We start from the raw sequence: 14,087 nt of genomic DNA on the forward strand, positions 1-14,087 counted from the left end.
CCATTCGAATTATTAACTAAAGATGAACTTAATAAAATTTACAACAAAAATATATTAAATCGTTAATGTTTTCAGGTTATTCAATAATTAATTATTTTTGAAGAACTGAAGGGGTCACCAGGTCACCAGGTCACCAGGTTACATTAACTTTTCTGAAAAAATGAGACAACATGACATTTTGACAACAACAACAAAAATATGATGCAGTCAAAAAATAAAGTTAGTTTTAAAATTATTTTTATTTTTTTATTCTTATATAAATGACAGCAACAAACGACAGCAGCAACTTTATCGTTTCTGATGAAAAAGTTATTGATTCATTAGTTGAGGAATTAGTTGTGGCAGAAACTAAAACCCTCAACGAAAGAATTGGTGAAAACAAGATTGATTTACATAACTACCTCAAACATGATGGAGGAAGAGGAAGGAAAACTGGTACGGCTTTATTAGTAAATAAAATATCAAAGTTAACGATTATAGATGTTGATATCAATAAATCTTACAATGATGAACTTAAAGAAACAGTTAGAAAAGACATTTTATCAAAACTTTCGGATAAAGATGTTATTGTTAAAACCGCTTCAGGAGGTCTTCACATTTATTGTAACACTAATTTCTTCTATGCAGTTTCGAACAGAATGATTAAATGTTATTCCTGCAATGATTACGATATTGATATCATGACTTCTATTGATGAATCAAAGCGTTCTTTAGTAGTTATGGCTGATTCAAGAGTTCGCAAGAATGCAACAGAACCAATCAATACATACTCATTCATTCGTGGAAGTTATGATTCAACATTAACTAGAACAGTGAATGATATATTAAATGATTTGAATATTAAGGTAAGAGTTGAACAGAAGAATGAAGAAATAAAGAGTATAATGAATGAAAACAAAGATGTAAACATTGACGATAAACTTGCCCAGAGCATAGTTGATGGTATCTGTGATTTTGAAGTACATAATGACGGTGGAAACATGAATTTAGAAAAAGAAGTTACATTATTCACACTGTTTCAAGCTATTAATTCGTTACCTAATCATTTAATTAATGAAGCATACGATAACGTTTATAACTTCTGCAGTTTAACAGAAAATGCAAAAAGTAATTTTGAAAAAGCACGTAGTAGATATGCACATTTAATGACTTCTCCATTTGTTTTAGTGAAGATTCTAAAACTATATCAAAAGGAATATTATGATGAATACGTTTTACCTTTATTACGTAAGCCAAAAATAACATTTGATATAAAACTTGATGACTCGTTTTTGATAACAGATATTAGACGCAAGGCTGAAAATCATCAGTATAAAAACAGTTCTGAAGTAATTGAGGATTTATCACGTGTAATCCGTTTGTAGATTGTGGAAACAAATATTCATTCAAAAGGACTATAATATCCACGACAAAATGAATCAAATATCATTCGTTCTTCAATCAAACATGAAAGAGTCACTCAAAATGATTAAATTATTTAAAGAAGAAGGTAAAAACAATAACAGCATGGGATGTACTACTAAATCAATTATCCTCATTAACCGTTAAGGGTGTTTGCTTTAAATCTGATTCCCCTGATGTTTTCTCAACGTTTCAAGGTTATAAATACAACATTCTCGAAAAGCCTGATTACTCAAAAATTGAGATGTTTATGAATTTCATTAAAGAAGCCATTTGTGATAATAACGATGAAGTGTATAAATACCTACTCGGCTGGATTGCATCAATGATTCAACATCCTGGAATCAAGAATGAAACAGCAATTATTTTGAAAGGACTTCAGGGAACAGGTAAAAACAGATTCACAGACATTATTTCTGAACTTCTCGCCGGTTATTCATGTAAAAACATTACCGAAATAAGTGAGCTAACGGGTAATTTCAACTCAGTTGTTGAAAATAAAATGTTTCTTGTACTTAATGAACTCAAGAATGTTGGTGAAGACAGACTTGCAAACTTCAACGCTTTGAAATCAATTATTACGGATAATGAGATTAGAATTAATGAAAAGAATCAACCCAGAAGAACAGCACAGAACGTTGCAAACTTCATTTTCGTAACAAATAACGTTTACCCTGTCAAAATTGAAGTTGGAGATAGAAGATATGTAGTTTTAAGAGTTAATGGTAAATTCAAGGGTCAATTTGATTACTTCAAGAATTTGATGAATTCATGCACAAAGGAATTTTATGATAATTTACTGACGTATTTTATCAATTACGACCTTTCATCATTTAATGTACGAATCATTCCGATGACTGAAGCCAAACAAGATTTAATAGAATTATCAACAAATCCTTTAGATGTATGGATAAATACACATTATGATGAATTGTGTGCAGGTATGATGTGTAAAAATGCTCTATTCTGCAAACCATCAGACATGAAAGACAAGAATTTCCAAATGAGCATTAAAGATAAATGTGATAGGAAACAAAGAAAAATAGATGGTAAACAGACGTGGTATTATGTTTTGAAAGAAGAAATGAAAGGATTATATAAACAGGTTGAACCAAACGATAATGAGGATTCATTTACTGATGATGATGAAATACCTGTAAATGAAGCTTTATAAAGTATGATTGGAATTTATTTTTGCCTTCCTCATGAATCCCCCATGTTGTCAAAATGTCATGTTGTCTCATTTTTTCAGAAAAGTTAATGTAACCTGGTGACCTGGTGACACCTTCAGTTCTTCAAAAAAGCTTCATAAATGCCTTCCTCATGAATCCCCCATGTTGTCAAAATGTCATGTTGTCTCATTTTTTCAGAAAAGTTAATGTAACCTGGTGACCTGGTGACACCTTCAGTTCTTCAAAAAAGCTTCATAAATGCCTTCCTCATGAATCCCCCATGTTGTCAAAATGTCATGTTGTCTCATTTTTTCAGAAAAGTTAATGTAACCTGGTGACCTGGTGACACCTTCAGTTCTTCAAAAATAATTAATTATTGAATAACCTGAAACCATTAACGATAAAATAACTGATAACAAAATTTTAGTTTTATATAAATGGATACCCCACAAGCTCAAAATTTACCACGAATCATAACAAGGGAGGAAATGATAAAAATGATGCAAGAACAAATTAAAAAACAACAAACCACGAAAACCGAGAAGATGAGGAATAAAAATTAAATTTGGATTGAGTTTAAAAATTCATCTTTATTAAATTCATCTCTTCCAATCAATTTATTTATTCTATTAAATTCTTTTATTTTTGCTTCACTCAGTTTAAGGATTGAACGGTAAGTTTCTAATTTTTCGATTATTTCTTTCTTCTCTTTATCGTTTTCAGCCCCACCGCATTGCGGCTTCTTTTTGTAATAGCATATTTTTGATTTAATTTTGTTTAGTTTCTTTTTATATTCATCGTCAGGACTCTTGGATGCTTTGTTGTCACTCATTTCTTACGAAATAAAAAAAATTAAATATTATTTAAATATAATGGAGTAATAAAATAAATCGGAATTTCTATTAGTTTATTGTCAACTGCAACTAATGCATTGCCGTTAATATATCTAACAAATTCAGCTATTGTATCAAATCTTCGTCTTCTTTTTGTCATTGATTTATTAGTTTTTCCATAATCGAGATGAATCAAAACTTTATCCCCTTGTTTAAAATTCATGAGCCCCGAATTAATTTGTTCACGTTTAACATCATTCAACCTTTCCATTTGTTTTCTAATATATTCCCATTCTTTTGAAATATCATTTTTCATTTCCACTGGTTTCATGTTTATAGTTCTATGCCATGTATTATTGTAATAATATACTAACTGTTGTATGATGGAGTCATGATTTCCATCCCAGTATATCTGTCCGTTAACCCCTAACGCATCTCTAAGAGTTCTCATTACCGCATCAACTATTTTATTATGAAACGTATATGGAGAGGATGAAAAGAAAAAATTAATTTGTGGGAAATAATGAGCCATAGCTGCCTGAAATCCTTTATCACCATCACCCCTGATATTATCTACTCTTTCATGATCTAGTAAGTATTGAATAGCTCTTCTTGTTTCCTGTTCTGTTTTCCCTTTCACTGGAATGCAATATAAATATCTAGTGTTAATGTTAATGGCAAATAAATAAGTAACTTTTCCTTTTGAATATTCCAGATGATCGATTTCGTATGAATATGGATATGGAACAAATGAGGGGCGACTAAATTTTTCCTTTAACGGTTGAATTTTCGGGTCAATTGGTTTATTTAATATCTTGAAATCCTTTTTAAAATCTTTTTGCTTCTTTAATGTTTGAAATGGATATAATAAAGTGAATGATGAAGGATTAACTGAAGGAGGTTTTGGTATTGTAAGTGATTTAATTTTATCTGCTTTGATTTTGGATGATGAAGTTTTGGATTTCATTCCTCCCTTCATTAATTCCGGATGTATTCTGTTCATTTGTTTTAAATATACTGTATATAAAGGTTTGATATACTTTCCCGCTTCGAGTTTATGTTGAAGGATGAATTCCAAAAGTTGATCTTCATTTAAAACTTGGGTTGAACATGGTTTAACTAATGAATCATAAATTAAAGCTTGTGCTTCATTTATGATCTGAAGGACCTGGGTGTTTTGCGCCTTTTGTTTTTGTTCCCTTGATTTTTGCGGCTCAGGATTATATAATTTATATAATTCATCAATATCTTCTTCTGTTAATACTTTATTTTTGAAATCTTTCAATTGTTTAAGTTGTGATTTAGTTTTTCCCTTTACATATTCATTATTTTTAATTTTGTCTTTAATTTTAGAAATTATTTTATCATGATATTTCAAAAATTCATTTTCATAATACGGATAATAATAATCCATATCATCTCCCGTTATATAGTTATCATATTTTTGAAGATATGCTTTTAAATCATAATAAGTAAGAAAATTTTGATTAAATACTAAATCATCAATTAATTTTTTTAACTCTATGGTATTCATTTATATAAAAATAAAATAAGTGTTTTAAGGGTGCATAGTATCAAAACCATTATTTACATATTGAATCACATCATTCAACAGTTCCTTTTGTCTCTTCTGTGGCATTTTATTAAAAATAAAATTTTAAATTGTATTAAATAAATGGCATACAACATCCATTTTCACAACATACAGCCTTGGTGTGTGCTCCTGTTAATGCAGTCTTACCGATTGTTAAGCGAGTCATTGACCCGTTTTTAAGTTGTAAATTAATATTCTGACCATCAAATATCACTTTATCATTTATTATATCCAAATAATTTTTAGGTGTTAATTGTTTATTTTGTCGTAAACTAACACCTTTCATTTTTTGTGCAATCTTTTTAAAATCACGTCCATCAATTGAACCGTTGAATGATGTATAACACTTAGGGCATAAAGCAACCATGTTATCGCCTTGTTTCTCAATTGCTAAACCCAATAACTTCTTCTCATGTGCTTTTTCTTCAGCTTTATTCTTTAATTTAGGTTTAAATTTCTCATCAAAACTGAAGAAATCAAATGGTGCGAATTTGAAAATGTTTTTATCATAAAATTGTTTATCGGTAACAATTGCTTGAAATGCTTGAGTGTTAGGAAGACTTGGGTCGCCAGCGATTGCCCAATAAGATGAATCAGTATCACCTTCAATGAAATGAAAACGATTAACATCCATGCATTTATACATAAAATCATAAATGAAAACTAAATACCAGTATTTAGCATTATCTAAAGTGAAGAATGCCTCTTGTAAACATGTTTCACATCTATAAAATCTATCTTTGAGCATCACTTGATATGTATCCTCACCTATTTCTCTTATGTTTTTAAACTTATTTGACATACATGCAACGCGTGCCTTCTGTGCATTCATTATTTTAGTCTTTGTGTAATTTTGTGTATTCATTGCATCGTAACCATATGATCCATTAAGTGAAATCTTGCAAAATAAACTTTTTCCTTTATTTCCTTCTAATTCAGCCTTTTGTCTTTCGTTCATAAATTCGTTCGCAAATTCATTAAAACATGTGTTTTTCGTAAATGTTAAAATTGATTGAATATCATCGATGATAAAATGAAATCTGTCTATTAGATACCAAAGATAATAAGAAGAAAATGGTTGATATTGGTTGTGTGTTGATGCTAACTGAGTTAATTTCCTCTGTTTCTGGTCAACTGGTAGATTGTTTGATTTCATGTAATTATACATAAAACTACCAATTGTTTTTTCATCTGTGATAATATCTAAGTTTCTTATTATCGGTAAAAAGTTTATGTAATCATTAATGTATTTTTCATCAATGTGACCCTTTACTTCAGCCACGAATAAAGTATTTTTCTTCTTAATTATTCCCAGTGCTTTTGCTTTCTTTGTTGCTGTATCACAAATGATAACACCATTCAATCTTCCCGGCATATACATTTTATGGTCAGTATATTGAATGAAATCATGAGGATTAGATGAAAATGATGAAGGATATAATGAATTAAAGTCAACACCAACGAAATGAGTCATAATGTTGGTGGTGTCCTCATTTGATACAGTTTTAGTTTCTGGATTATATGAAAGTTTATTAATGTGCGTGATTCCTTTAAGATTAACACGATGTTGAACATTTGATAAACCACCAGTAATTCCATTACGGAGAATGTGATAAGCTTCAACTGAATCTAAAGTCATTGGTAAATTATTTTTTAATGCATAATTTCTTAAATTGATTCTTAAACGTTGAACATCTTCATCTTTATTTGATTTCACGACATTGCAATAACAACACATTAACTGACAATTTTCTTTAGTATGTGGTTTTTCATTATCTATTCTATCCAATGTTGGTTTATTTGCATATGTAAACGCTTTACCACACATTTTGCATTTAGATGAAAGGATTAAATCGTGATAGTATTGAAAATCATCCATTGAAACATTATTTTTAGTATCTCTTTCTGCTTTTTCATCTTGTTTCTTATATGATTCAATTTTATATTTCCAATACTTTTTCGTTAATTCAAAACTTGATTCTATCTCTTCCTCAGGATATTTTTCATTAGGATTAAAGTCTTTATATGCTAAAGCGTAACGAATCATTGAAGCATTCGATGATAAAGAAAGGTTATGAAGCGTGTCAATTTTATAAACAAATGTTTCTTCAATAATTTTATCAATTGGGTCAATCATAATTTCAACATCTTTATTGCAATAATGAATAAAATATTCTAATCTATTCTTAAAGTTTTTAGCATCATTGAGATATATTTGATAATCACTATCTGATATAGTTTCTTGAGTTAATGCTGAATAAAATGAATCTTTCGTGAATGGTTCCACTTTATATAATTCTTCTTCGTAATTTTCCCACGTGATGAATTGATAAGGGAAAAAGGATTTAACACGTGATTTATTGTTTCCGAAATCTTGAGTGAATTGGTCTAATGTCCCACCCGCTATATAATTTCTGATGTCAATAAATCTTAATTCATATGGACAGTTTACTTTCTTTACAATGATTTGCTTAAATTGTGAAGATGAACCCAGCATTGATTTTATTTTCCATTTTGCAGTGTTTAAATCACGAAGAATTAAATTTAAATCAAACTTTCCCGAATTAAAACCTATGATATTCACTTTATTGAATTCCTCATCTAGAAGTTCTTTAAATGCTTCCTTCTGTTTTTCATTTAATGTATGAGACAAAGTCCCCGCCGTTTGCGACTTCAATAATTCATCGTATTGACTCATATTCGATTTAGCAACTAATGAACAGGTTGAAAATAAAAACTCAATCCAATCAGAAATAAAAGAATCACTCGAAGTTAAGCAAAAATTCCTCGTATATGTTTTATCGTTTAATTTAACCGTTGATGATACCATGAATGGTTTTAAGTAAGCGTTCAAAGTTGCACACTCAGAAAGTTGTAATTCTTCTTTAGTCTCTAATGTTTCGAAGTCAAAAGTAATATAATATCTTGTCGGTTTATAATATTTCTGCAAATTGTGAGCTAATAACCACTGATATATCTTCTGTTTCGTAATATGTGGTGCATATGGTTGCTGTGTCTTTTGCAACTGAACGTCTTGAATTAATCTTCCATTATTTTCTTTACATTTCTCACAATGCTTTAAAAATCTTCTTTGGTTTTTCCTTTCTGGATCATCACGGATAGAATAAACTTCTTCTTTACAATATGGACAAACTTTATAGCCGGTGAGTGCTTCACCGTCTGTTATTCTGTCAGCGTGAAGTTTTCCACATGGACTCTGTGTTAATAAAATATTTACTGTTTCAAATTCTGGATCTATCATTATTGATTCCACTAATGGAAAGTCTACCTTATTTATGTCCACGTCTTCTGGTTGAGGATCACAATAATAGAAATCAATATTAACATTTAACATTCTCGCTAATCTCTCACTTTCTGATGAAATGTCAAACCCTTCATATGCATCTATTGCTTCATTTAAATAGCTTCTACGAGTTTTAGGATTAACACCATCAGGAATGTTATAGAAGCGTTTAAATAACCTTCTACCTTCTGCTCTAATTTGATTATCATTCATTTTAGCTGTTCCGTTTTTGTTCATTTATGTAAGAATAAAAAATTAAAAAATAAATAAAAATAAACTTTATTTTTTAAAGCCCATAAAATGAATTAAGAACACATAAATTTTTATCATCCGCGACGTGACGAATACATTTTAATTTACTCAAGAATGCGTACCCTGATACATTAAATCTAATTCCTGTCTTATTTAATTTCACAACTTTGAAAAGGAATGTATGAATAGCTATAAAATGATGAGATGATGTTTTATGGGTTGCTTCCATTTTTTCTGAAATAAATGAATAAATATAATGTTTATAAGTTTTCATATCTTTTATGTTCTTAATAACGAATGGTATAGACCTTTCCACTTCATCTTCCTTCGGTGCTGTTCTTTCATATGAAACATTACTAGTATCTTCAACAATGAAACCACAATCACATAAAATTTTATATGTTCCAATGGTTTCTTTTGATATTTTATCTAATAAATCAAAAACTTTATCAACACCTGTGCATTTATTTAAATAATAATTTGTGTAAATATCATGATCTTCTTTCTTAATCGTATTAGTTGCATACGTCACGTTTTTAAGAGCTTTTTTGAATTTCTCAGAATCTAAAGGTGGTGAAAGTAGGATACAGGGGTATTTTTCTTTATCAATAAATTGTAACTTATGTTTACGAATAAATTTAATACCTTCTTCCGAAAGTGTTTCGTCTATTTCACCATCTAATAAATTTTGTGTTGATTCTGAGACATAATTTTTATATCTTTCTTCATGAGATTTCTGGACTTCTGATTCTGAAGCTGGGATATTCATTAAACCCTCTACTTCATTTTCATTATATTTTTCAACTTCTCTTAATTCCTTAATTTTTTCATCTATTTCATCTCTTATTTTTTCCAGTCTTTCAATTTCATCATATTCATCATCTTTAATTCGTTCTTCATAATATTCAGGGAAAACATCAGGTTCTTTAGGTTTTTCTTTTTCTTCAGATGTGGGATATAAGAAATTTATAACATCATCTTTATTCATTTTTCCATCATAATCAAAATCATTTAAAAACTCGGCAAATTTTTTACAATTTCTTAAATAATATTTATCAACTTCATAACCCGCCTCCTCTAATATATCCTTTATTTCCTCGTTTGTGAATCCTAAATTTTTCACGTCGTTAGTTTTGACGCTCATTTCATACAAAACAAAAAATAAATTATTCAAAAAATGTAAGACATGAATTTTTACCCGTTTATGAGGTCTTTGATTATGACTCCATTGATTCCATTCAGGATTTAAACAATGTTTAATTAATCGCGGAATATCTGACATCATCTATATATAGCTTCTTTTATAAAAGAATTTATTTTAAAATTAATGTTAATTTTTTAATGATTTATTTTTTTAAAAAATTATTTTTTATTTCATTATGTTTGGGCTGAGTGTAAATGTCTTACAATTTTGAAAATTTTTTAAATCTTGATTTATTCAAAAACGTAAGAATAAAAACCGTAAGAATCATACATTTTTTACTTCATATGTTAAAAAAAATGATACAAAATCGCTCGATATTGTATGAATTCTTACGTTTACAAAAAAAGTCACAAAACCCGTCATATCCTACTACTATCATTGCCATGCATTTGTTATCGATTTTATTGATGTATTAAAATACACTTCAAATGAACTATCGAATGATACAAAATTCATTTTTGAATCTTATTTAGACGTAAATTTTGCAATTTTGTAAATTAAAAAATCGAAGGTTGAGGCTCCTTTTTTGAAATCAAGCGAGATGAGTAATCCATTAAATGATGACACGTGATTGTAAGAAAAATGCTTCAATAAAAAAATAATATTTACAAGAAAAATAACAATTAAAACAAAATTAAATTAAAATAGTTCAAAATATGTATCGTTGTCTTCTGAATTTTGGTTAGAGAACCAATTAAAGCTAGAAGTATTAGAAAAGATATCTGATATTTGGAATTCATTAGTAGTTTTCTCCTCCTTATTTGAAATAGATACATCTACATTGTCGAAATTAGAAATTGCAGTTGGTGGAGTAATGTATTCCGTATTTTCGTTTTGTGCTTCTTCTTTTGGAGCTCTATATCGTACAGTCCATTGGCGGAGTTCTACTGTATTTCCTCTTAAAAATGGAATGCCTTTTAGAAGTTCCTCACATGAAGAGCATTTATATGTAACATTTGGATATCCAATTGCCTTCAAAGAGCCATTTATTGATGACTTGCATTTAAATATTAATCGCTTAAGAGCTGAAATATTAACGGCAATTCCATCTTCAAATTGATAAACTCCGCAAACTAAGCAGCGTTTCCATTTATCAACTTCATCATGATTTTCGAAAAGTGTAATAGCTTCCAATATTTCTCTGAATTCGTCAGCTCTTTTATTCTTTTTGTTTTTATTCGATGGAGCTGTCAGAGCTGCACAAATTCTGTCATAAGTTTGCTTATCTGCTTCATTTAACAATTCCCAATGATTGGGTCGATCAGGCTGAGTGACAGAATGATACTGATTGCCAATCATTTTGATTTTGTCAAATGTTCTCAGTTTATAAAAAAAATTGGATTTTTTATTGTACCAATATATATGCCTCCAGATATTATTTTGGTATGATTTATCGCATGCTAGATGAAAGGGAGACTTCATTCTATGAGTCCATAACACATTATTACTATGCTTCATATGTCAAAGCATAATGGGAATAATTTTGGTCGATATCTTTGTTGTCGACGAAGTTCCCTTCTTTTTGTTGGACTACCTTTTACCAAAATATCATTTGCAATGATAACGAGAAATATAATATCCATTTGCAAGGCGCACTCACCTAATATCAAAGGTGTAGTGGCTCTACATACATTTTCCCAAAAAAATTGTATTGAAAAAATTATTAACAAATTCTTTAATCATATCAACGCAATTACCATCACTTCATAGATATTCTATTTAATAGTCAAAGCTTATTGAATTTCGTCTATCCAATTTTGAAATTTTGTTTTTTGATAACTGCACGTAATATCTAAAATGAAATAATCAGGAGAAGATCAAACTGGTATGCGCTCAAACAAGCAATGCGGGTTAAATTAAGCTCGAAATATGTAGATTGGCTAAATATACTGAAATGAAAGTATATCTATTGAAATAGTAACGCTTGTACATGGGAAACAAAAACGAGTGCTGAAATGAACTAATTGTAAGAAATAAAGTTTTTTTTATGTTTGTTTAAACTACATGTTTTGATTTGATTCCTCTTGCTCATTTTGTGATACATATCTTCTATATTGATGTTGCATTTCGGGGTGTGGAGGCAAATTAAAATCATCTTGCCAGTCAACTTCATCATTTTCAATAATAACAACGTTATCCATGACTTCTGTGTTAAGTGGTACGAACTCATCATCATGAATTATAGAAAATGTATTGATTTGGTTCATATTTTGTATAAAAATGAAAAAGTGAACTTCACTTTAAAAAAAAGGAAAAAAAAATGATGGTCCCGCCAGGAGTCGAACCTGGATTTCGGGATTCAAAGTCCCAAGTGATAACCGCTACACTACGGGACCTTAACATTCCCTTTATTTTAATGATATTTTTCATAATAGTTCAGTACTTTTTCATAATTCCTGATTTTTTAGAGGGCATCTGACTTTAGTTCAAATTTCTGACAAACTTTGCGAAGCATCATTGGAAATTATCCTTAAACAACATTATTGAAAGTTGTTTAATGCGCACTTATGCATGCCCTTAAAAATCATTGTTTTAACCCAATTCATGACATCTAAAAACTATTCCTAAGGTAGTAGTGTTTCAATAACTTTTGATATCAACAATGACATCAAAATACATGGTTTTCATTAACAATTCACCTTGACACAATTTTTTACATGTATATAAAGTAACTTTTATTCTTAAATTCGAAAACATATTATTTGTCAATAATTAATGGGAGTTAAGCATTATTTGAATTTCAGGATTTCGAGTCATTTGAAATGGTGTTAATCCTTTTGAATTTTTAGCATTCTTATCTATTCCTTTGTAACTTAAAAGCAGTAGAATTATTCCAATTGATTCATTAATGCATGCATAATGAAGAGCAGTATTTCCTTTTCGACTCTTTGCATTAACATCAATTCCTTTCAATGTCAAGAGATATTCTACTATCTTGATATTATTATATTTACATGCTCGCATTAGGGCTGTATTTTGATTGTTATTGACATAGTTTGGATCAGCTCCACATGTAACCAGATCTTTAACAAGTAAATAATAATTCTTTGATACTGCAAAATCTAAAATCGTAAGACCATAATGATTTGTACATAAATGATATCATTTATCCACTGCATATTTTATTGATTTTAGATCCCTCTCATTACTACATTTAACAAATAGCAAATAAATTGATTTAGAATTAAATGAAGCAATTGTTGTTGAATCAAATTCTAAAGTATTTTCCCTTGTAGAACTAACATACTCAAATTCTTTTGTCAAAAGATCCTCAAAAAGTTGACAAAATATTAGAGTTTCATCATTAATTTTATTCGATGAATTTGATTCATTCCAATTTTGATTTAATAATCCCATATAATAATTTATATAATTGATTACTGCTTTTTTTGTGCAAAATTCAAACATAATATATGATACAAGTTTGTTCACTTCAGATAAAGATTTACACATGGAAATTACAAATTCACAAACATCATCTTCAGTGAAGACAGCTAGATGAGTATTACTTAAAATTGAAGCTGCAAAGCTTATTAAAATATCTTCTTTTTTGGACACCAAAATTTAATCTTTGATGGTATCAAAGACTGATTGAATCAATGATGAACATATTGATGGCCCAATATGGGATAAATTTGATGCAATGAATGTTGAAGTTTTTTCGAAATCATGAGTCTTAAGGCTATAATTTATGAATGATTTGATATTATCTTTTGTTATATTTGAAATTGTCATAATATTAATATATTGATTTATGAAATCCTCGTTTTCGATAGAAACTCCGATATGATAAAGAGTTTCACTTGTGAGTAAATCAATATTTTCTTTTATATAACCATTTCTAAGGAAAATTGAAAATATGTTGAGAGATTTTTCAAGTGATCCATTATCGGGAATGCTGATGTTAATTTCTGTTGCACTTTCATCTGTTATGAGAATATCTCTGACAATACCACTGATGACTGATGCATGATTTTGAGTAGTTACAAATCTATTTCCATTAATTATAAATGAAAAATCTATTCCAATCTTTAATAATGATGAGTTTTTACAATAGTGGGAATCAATAATAAATTGGAAATCGCTCATTTAAATTTTTTGGAAAAAAATTTACCATCAAATTCTGCCATTAGAAGTGCCACCACTCTCAATTTTGAGTTTTTTGGACAAAAAATATGGGAAAATAAATTCTTAGTATATCATAGATTCTAAATGTGTGTTCAAATTTGATTTTTAATTTTACGTAAACTATTCAAAAAGGAACCTTAATAATCTGACATTCTCACTTTTCGAGAATCTACATGTAATAACAAATATAATTTTCGTA

The 14,087-nt window shown here is 29.0% G+C and overlaps 7 protein-coding genes, 1 non-coding gene and 2 pseudogenes across 10 annotated transcripts, besides 2 other annotated features; 1 reads left to right on the plus strand and 9 right to left on the minus strand.

Moving 5' to 3' along the window:
* Positions 1–9,652: part of a mobile genetic element that runs on past the window's edge.
* TVAGG3_1014710 lies at positions 261–2,575 on the plus strand (annotated as a pseudogene). Its single transcript has one exon. A coding segment is annotated over exon 1 (2,315 nt).
* On the minus strand, positions 3,133–3,405 carry TVAGG3_1014720 (uncharacterized protein; the record flags this gene model as incomplete). The annotated part of the gene is made up of 1 exon (XM_051254638.1): positions 3,133–3,405. The coding sequence occupies one exon, from the start codon at positions 3,403–3,405 to the stop codon at positions 3,133–3,135; it is 273 nt and encodes a 90-aa protein (XP_051080212.1).
* TVAGG3_1014730 (uncharacterized protein) lies at positions 3,426–3,857 on the minus strand (the record flags this gene model as incomplete). The annotated part of the gene is made up of 1 exon (XM_051254639.1): positions 3,426–3,857. The coding sequence occupies one exon, from the start codon at positions 3,855–3,857 to the stop codon at positions 3,426–3,428; it is 432 nt and encodes a 143-aa protein (XP_051080213.1).
* On the minus strand, positions 5,074–5,414 carry TVAGG3_1014740 (annotated as a pseudogene). Its single transcript has one exon. A coding segment is annotated over exon 1 (341 nt).
* TVAGG3_1014750 (DNA/RNA polymerase superfamily) lies at positions 6,271–7,137 on the minus strand (the record flags this gene model as incomplete). Its single annotated transcript, XM_051254640.1, has 1 exon — positions 6,271–7,137. A coding segment is annotated over one exon (867 nt), but the record flags the coding sequence as incomplete, so codon positions are not given.
* On the minus strand, positions 7,248–8,541 carry TVAGG3_1014760 (DNA/RNA polymerase superfamily; the record flags this gene model as incomplete). The annotated part of the gene is made up of 1 exon (XM_051254641.1): positions 7,248–8,541. A coding segment is annotated over one exon (1,294 nt), but the record flags the coding sequence as incomplete, so codon positions are not given.
* Positions 9,271–9,738: a mobile genetic element.
* A 334-nt stretch (positions 9,739–10,072) lies between these two features.
* Positions 10,073–11,076, minus strand: TVAGG3_1014780 (transcription-initiator DNA-binding domain ibd family; the record flags this gene model as incomplete). The annotated part of the gene is made up of 1 exon (XM_001308972.1): positions 10,400–11,059. The coding sequence occupies one exon, from the start codon at positions 11,057–11,059 to the stop codon at positions 10,400–10,402; it is 660 nt and encodes a 219-aa protein (XP_001308973.1).
* Positions 11,077–12,024: 948 nt separating this feature from the next.
* On the minus strand, positions 12,025–12,096 carry TVAGG3_1014790. Its single transcript has one exon. It is a non-coding gene; the product is annotated as a tRNA-Gln (tRNA).
* Positions 12,097–12,472: 376 nt separating this feature from the next.
* TVAGG3_1014800 (Ankyrin repeat family) lies at positions 12,473–12,724 on the minus strand (the record flags this gene model as incomplete). Its single annotated transcript, XM_001308971.1, has 1 exon — positions 12,473–12,724. The coding sequence occupies one exon, from the start codon at positions 12,722–12,724 to the stop codon at positions 12,473–12,475; it is 252 nt and encodes an 83-aa protein (XP_001308972.1).
* Positions 12,725–13,324: 600 nt separating this feature from the next.
* TVAGG3_1014810 (protein ubiquitination) lies at positions 13,325–13,849 on the minus strand (the record flags this gene model as incomplete). Its single annotated transcript, XM_001308970.1, has 1 exon — positions 13,325–13,849. One exon carries the CDS (start codon positions 13,847–13,849, stop codon positions 13,325–13,327), a length of 525 nt encoding a protein of 174 aa, XP_001308971.1.
* Between the last annotated feature and the right edge of the window lie 238 nt (positions 13,850–14,087).

This window comes from Trichomonas vaginalis, chromosome I (assembly GCF_026262505.1).
Source record: "Trichomonas vaginalis G3 chromosome I, whole genome shotgun sequence".
In the NCBI taxonomy this organism is placed as follows: Eukaryota; Parabasalia; order Trichomonadida; family Trichomonadidae; genus Trichomonas; species Trichomonas vaginalis.